The sequence below is a fragment of the Pteropus vampyrus genome, unplaced genomic scaffold, assembly GCF_000151845.1.
Source record: "Pteropus vampyrus isolate Shadow unplaced genomic scaffold, Pvam_2.0 Scaffold282, whole genome shotgun sequence".
Classification (NCBI taxonomy): domain Eukaryota; kingdom Metazoa; phylum Chordata; class Mammalia; order Chiroptera; family Pteropodidae; genus Pteropus; species Pteropus vampyrus.
In genome coordinates this window covers 150,945-157,786 of record NW_011889063.1, presented here as the reverse complement: position 1 = coordinate 157,786, position 6,842 = coordinate 150,945, and the positions used below count along the sequence as shown (strand labels likewise).

At 49.6% G+C, this 6,842-nt stretch overlaps 1 protein-coding gene across 1 annotated transcript in view; it reads right to left on the bottom strand.

Moving 5' to 3' along the window:
• The window catches only part of ALPK1 (alpha kinase 1), a 62,862-nt gene that overhangs the window by 44,183 nt on the left and 11,837 nt on the right, over positions 1-6,842 (bottom strand). The window contains exon 8 of the mRNA XM_023520860.1: positions 2,470-2,645. Coding sequence (XP_023376628.1) covers positions 2,470-2,645 — 176 coding nt within the window. The remainder of the gene's footprint in view (positions 1-2,469; positions 2,646-6,842) is intronic.

Below are 6,842 nucleotides of genomic sequence, written 5' to 3'. Positions count from 1 at the left end.
TGTAAAGCGACCGGGGCCCGTCTCCGCCCGCAGCTGCTCGGGGCATCGGAGAGCACAGGCGGAGGGTCCCGGTGCAAAACGCGGCCACCCACAGCGAAGTCGCTGGCGCTACGTCAGCGGAGAGCGTCTCCCCCTGACGATGTCTTCTGCGCATGTCACGTCGGCGCCACAGCCCGTGCCCTCTGGAGGCTGCAGGAAGCGTCCGGCCACCATGCACCGCCCGGACAGAGCGCACTGGCGAGCTCGGCCCCCTGCAGCCTCCCACGTGGCCTGGAGTATCGTATAAGTTGGACCGAGATAGGCAGTGACAGGTGCCACATTTAACGCTCTTCACCGCCAAGTATGCTGCCAAAGAAAATATAAAGAAGTGCTATCTCAGAAAACCCAGTTTCCTAGATTTATCGCATGGGCGGGTGGACCTGCTTCTATCGCAATTCGATGTCCGCGCAGTTGAGAGGTTCTTATGTAAACACGAGTATATCCGAATGTGCAATTACAGTCAAGTTCACAGACAAAATAACCTACTGACCGTACAAAAATGCCTGACAAATGCCGAAAAGTTATGTGATTAACAAATCTTTTTGTCTGTCCTCCCTTTCTTAAAAGTCGTTCTCTTTCTGAGTTTGCCAGACACCTTGCAGGGCACCTGGGGTCTCATTACCAAAGCAAGAGAGCCAGAGAGACAATGTGACAGCTGGGCACCGGCCGGGCCCCATCTCCTGGCTCATCCAGCAAACAAGTGACCACTGAGAGCATCGAAGCCGGGCATTATCACGCTAGTGCTGGGGTGACACTGCTCTGCTGCCCCATGACCTCAGTTTAAGAAGTCGGTTTTTAGATCTGAAAGAGAAAGCAAGCATTTTTTCCCTACTTTTTTGTTATTCTATGACTTAACAGGAACAGAAAATGAAAGATCAACTAACCGTACAATCTAAATTTTGCATTTTTCATTCTGACTCGGATGGTATACGTCATATGCTCTGTGTTTGACACATACACGCTTTGCACGGAACTGTCAAAGCAAAGTTGTAGGATGCTACAGGCCTGTTCCATTAAGACGATCACGTCTGTGTTGATGAAGGACGCCACCGAGTTGAACACAATATTCTTGTTATCGAAAGAGCATTCACGGGAGCGAGGTCGTCAGGAACTGGGCGCTGGAGGCATTTAGCGCAAGTATGAATTTAGTCTGTCTTCCCTCAGGCTGCTCCTACATGGGTGGATTGTTGAACTAAATGGTTTTCAATGTCCTTTTAAGCTCAAGTGTTTCTAAGTCAGTGTTTGGGGTATGAGCTGGCCATTAGCTTGCCTTCCTATGAAAGGAATGGAGCTGCAAGGGCTGCTCGGAGAGCTAATTAGTGGGCCAGAGCCAGCCAGAGGCCGCTGGCGGTGCGGCTCCATTCCCACGCGCCCGCCTGCAGACGGGGGCGGGACGGGAGTCGGTGCCGAGACCGGAGCCCCAGGAGGCTTAGCGTGAGCCCCCACGATTGCTCGGGCTGCGCTGCGGCCGAGGACAGTCCTCGCTCCCCAAGAGCTTAACGAGAGCGAGACGGGGTTCTCATTCCTACGCCCCTTCTTCAGGACCTCACGTAGCAAGAGTGGAAAGGAGCGTGAGCCCGCACAGAGACGAGGCAGCGCTAAGACATGGTTTCAATGGCACGTGCCCCGTCGCGTAGGGGCTCACAGTCGCCGCTGACTGGTGTGGTGTCACCAGGCAGAAGGCGGTCCCCGGGACGCAGAAAACGAAATCGGGTTTTAATTGCTCTGTTTCTGTAAGTGTTTTAAGCAGAGACGGCATGAACAAATGAAAAGAGAACCTAGAAACAGTAAAATGGAGTGCAGTGCTCCGCGTGGTCTGCCGACCAATTCCACTCCGTTGTCACTGACTATTTGTGACGCCTCTGAGAGTCACTTTTCTCATCTGTCTGGAGGGGCTGCTTGGAACAGCTGTTAAAACGCCCCAGGTCCCATATCGCACATCAGCAGCAGCCTAGGTGAACCGGGGTGTCTGCCTCTGGAGAACACCTGACGCGCACTTACTGAAAAATCCCTGGCTCTTTGGGGACCCTTAAGTGTACATTCCTTGTGGTTTAGAAACGTTACTTTGAATCTGAGAGGTTGGATGCTAAATAAATACACTTCTTTGCGTTTGTTTCTCACTTGAAGGCCCAGTTCCTGACGCACAGCAACATAAACCTCTGCCTCTCGTCCCAGCGCTGCCAGAGAGAGAAGGTTCGAGGCCCTGCGAATCCCAGCCAGGGGCGGGGGCTGAGGGCGTGGGGCCTGAACCCCGCTCCGACAGAGGCCACTGCTCGGCGAAGCCCCAGCGGCGGAGGGGGACATGGCGAGGACGAGGGGAGCCAGGTAGGCTGCCCTGGGGGAGCGGGAGAAGGTTGGTGTGCGGTGAGGCTGGGGCGGCACGCGGGGCTGTGCAGGGCCCTGCGCGCCAGGACCGCTCTTTGCGTTTACCCGAGAGTGACGGGAATGCGGGTCGCAGGAGGCGCGCGACCGCGTCTGCATTGGCCGGCACCTTCCTGTCGTGGGTATTGGGGGGCAGGAAGAAGGGAATGGCAGGCAGGACAGCTGGGCACGTCCTGCAGGAACCCAGGCGAGAGGCGCCAGGACTCTGGGTCAGAGTGACGGTCCTAGAAACACAGGAAACTGGGCAGACAGGGCTGTTCCGGAGGTGAACGCAGCGCTGGTGGGGGCGGGGGACGGGAGTGGCCTTCAGCATGAGGCCCGAATTTCTGCCTTGTCAAAACTGAGTGGATGGCGTTCCTGTCCTCAAGGCAGGGGGTGGACGAGATCTGGGAGAGGACGTAGGTGCATCTTCGATTTTGAATTTCCAGCAACGAAGGCAGTAAGGAAGATGAATCGTGCTGTCCAAAATAAGCAACCAGATTTTAACCAAGGAAGCACTTCTAAAAAGGAAGACGAGACTTTCAAGATAATTAACGTTTAGAACTTGGGACTCCTCAAAATGTACCGAAGACATTATTTATACTTTTCAAAAGTCGTAGCATTTCCTCCTTCCCTGTAGAATTCGGGAGACAAAAGGAAGAAAACACCGCGGCGTGAGAAACGCTCCGCTCCATGTCCGTGTGGCCCCGCGGGGCTCACCCCCAGGGCGGCCGCGGCTGCAGCCAGCACGTTTTCCTTCCGGCAGAAGTCCTGCTGGAATTCTTGGTCAGCTTCGTTTCTAAAAGAATCATTTCTGATTTCAGCACATATCAATTTTTGCCTCTTGAACTGCGATACTCTGTGAACTCTGCACTATTTCTAAATCAAATGATGGATGTTTCCCAGTATGTTTTGTAATCTATGGATTATTTTTTTATTTTAATATTCCCCCATATTTTTTAAGTCAGATAGGAAGAGGCCAGAAAAATCAAACATACAAAAAGATAACTTAAGAATAATGCTAGCTACCTGAGAAAGAGAATCTCACCCTAAGGTACATTATGTCCACACGTAGCCGAATTGTCATGTTCCATACATTCTCTGTCTGATTTTGACATGTGCATGCTTTAGTTTTCATTGATGACCTAGAATTAAGCTGAGTGGCCGAGTTATAGGATAATTGACAAATCGGCCATCAGTGGAGGTGGTTGGGTGGCACGCTGGTGTGATCTGAAGCTGGCCACTGGGTGCGTTGGTTCTGGGGCCTCTTGGGAGGGGCTCTGTTGTAGGCCATGTTCAGCTGCTGCCTGTGCCCTGCCCGGGGCCACTTGATATGAGCTACAGAATGATCAGAGAATGATTGCCCCCTGTGCTGAGATTGGAGGCTCAGCTGTGAACTGAGGCAGCTGCCACTAGTGCTGAGCTTGGGGCTACTCAGCAAAAGATACAGGCACACCGGGGCCAGATGCTGCTGCCATGGGTTTTGTGAAACTTTGAGAGATTTTAGGAAAGTGCAAAGCACTTGAGCCAAGACTGGCTGTTTATATGGAAAAGCCACTGGAAGCAGCTTGGGTGGCCTGCACGTTGAGAAGGGCGGGGTCTCAGGAATCACCTGGGCGGAGCCAACACCCGGTGTCAGCCAGGTTGATGGAGACTCAGCTATGGTGGCTGCCTACATCTGCATGCTGGTGGGAAGGGCTCAACAAAGGGACAGCGGCCTCTGCCAGACTTGCCCCCCCAGGCCTTGCCCCAGTCCCTCCCCAAGTGTCCCTGGTGCCTTTCCAGCTGTGTCCGCGCTGGAGCTCTGAGAGAGCTAGTCCGTCAGTGGTAAGTCCTGGGGGCCCCTTAAGAGGAAAGACTGTGCCTCCCCCGGCCCTCCATGTCATTCGGCCTCCATCCCCACTGGCTTTCACAGCTAGAAGTTGTGGGGACTTCTCCTCCTGGCACCGGAATCCTGGGCTGGGGAGCCCAGTGTGGAGCTGGGACCCCTCGCTCCTAAGGGGGACCTCGGCAGCCGAGCTAGCCCTCCGGTTTCTAACTGCCACATGTGGTGTGGGTGCCCTGTCTGCGTCTCTGTCCTCCTACCAGTCTCGAGGGGCCTCTTCTGTGTGTCCTTAGTTGTAGGATGCTGTTCAGTGAGACGTCAGGTGATTCTCGATGGCAGTTACTCTGTAGTTTAGTTGTAGCTTTGATGTGGTTGTGAGAGAAGCGAGCACAGCGTTTACCACCATCTTGACCAGAAGTTCTGCAAACTGTGTTTGAATCTTTCCTGCTGGACAATTAGTACCAGTATTAGGGGGTGAAACAGGAAAAAGAAGACGACTCCAAAGGTATAACACAGTCTACTGGCTGTCACCTCTGCAATAATCCACCAGTCGACTAGTCAGAACCCCCAAGCATGAACGTGTGGGGAGGACTGAGAGCTACTAGAGTCAGTCTATACCTTCGAGGAGCTCACAACATAACTAGAAGAATAAGACGTAAATACACAGAAATGAGCTACACGAGGCCTATCACACACAGCTATACTCCAAAAGCTCAGTTTAAATTATCTTTGTTGGAATTCAATTAATTCTTGGTTAAATTCATAAGCAAATTCATAGAGCTCATTTCATTCATATGTACATGAATAATTATAGTAAAAATACTTCTGTCTACTTTCGAAATCATTTATCATGTTTTTTTTTTGGTGAGAAGATGCATTCCGGTCTCCCGCGTAGCGCAGCAAAATGCGCTCATCCCACTAGGCACCGGCAATGCCGTCCAGCCTGCGCCCCACCCGCGCCCCGCCAGTACCCCGCGCCGGAGCTGTGACCACATCACCCCTTGTACTGATTGGCGGTGCAAGCAGGAAACGAAAGGTGAAGGAGAGATCCGATTCGAGAGTCACACCTCTGCGGGGCTCAGACAGATATTTTCGGTCAAAGACCTTTGATCGTGTTTTAAAACTGTGGAAAAGGAGAAGGAGAAGGCGATCTCTGAGTCACTGGAAAGCTGGAGGGCAGACCTCCATGTCTAGCAGCATGGAAGTCTCTACATCCTGCCCAGAACTCCTGCTGAAAGCAACTAAAAATGCTGGAAAAGTATTTAAAAATCTCTAAAAGTATCAATGAAATGCCAAGAAAGGAAGGACCACTCAGGAGACAAAAAGCAAGTAAAAACTGGAACCCAGAAAGTTAACCGATGCAGAAGCTAGCTTTTGCCTTGAGCGTATTTGCCAAACACTGTGAGCTGAAACTCTGGTTTTCCCTATTTTGGAGTGTGGGAGGAGAGGAAATAAAACCAAAGGCCTACCCAGGCGGGAAGCGCGTGAGGAGACCGCCCTGCTTCGTAAAACCAAGGCCCTAAAAGGTTGCACATTTACGGCAAGGCTGAGCTAAAAATAAATCCCCATCTCTCAGGAAAATTGCCTGTGGCAAAACGTGCTGCTTTATGAGAGTTTGAAACCACACAGTCCACAAAACATCTAGCTGATAATTATTTATAAAGGAGTTATTTAAAAATAACCCCAGGCTGGTCATTTTCTCCAGCAACTGGTAGAATGAAGCACAGTCTTCTCTAAAGGATCTGACTGTAATCCAAACTTCAGAAAAATCCCACCAAAAAATACAAGCTTCTGGTCAAAACTCACAAAAAACATAAGGTAAAAAAATGAAAGCAGAAATAGCAGACCCATAAAGGCTTCAAATAAAAGAATTATTAGATAGAGACAACAAAATACACATGTTTAAAGAACCGAATGAGTATATTGAGTGTATGAATAAAAAGCAAAGAACTACAAAAAGGTACAAGCACATGGAAAAAGAATCAAACGCAAGTAAAATTTCTAGAAGTAAAAAATATAGTAATTAAAACTTTCTAATTGAATGAACTAGATATATTTGATAAAATAGAAGCTCTGGCTGAAGATCGAATTTTTGAACTGGATGATAAATCAGAACATACCGCCTAAAATGCAACAGAAAAAGACAAAAAGATAAAAAATACAAAAGAGAAATTAAGAAACAGGAATGACTGATAGAAAAGGTCTGACATATGATTGTACCCATCAGGGTATTAGATGGGAAGAAGAGAAGGCAGCAGAAGGGAACCCTGAAAAACAAGAATATTTAAAATTGAACATCAATAATTCCTTACTAAACGGATCTGTAACGTATATACTTTAGACAGAAGGAAAGTGATCACAGGTGATGACATTCAAGGTGAAATAAAAAGCAACGAAAGTGATGTTATTGGCTACATATAAATACACACTGATCGCAGAAAGCTGTAACAACATCTTGTGGGACCGAATGAAACGGAAGCTCACGCACACACACAGCACATGCGCCAGGCGAGCCGCCGACATTAAAGCCGATCGGGAGGTGCGGAGACGTCAGCTTCAGAATGCGATAAAAATCTTAAGATAATCCCTAAAAAATCGAAATAAAACATAACTTTGG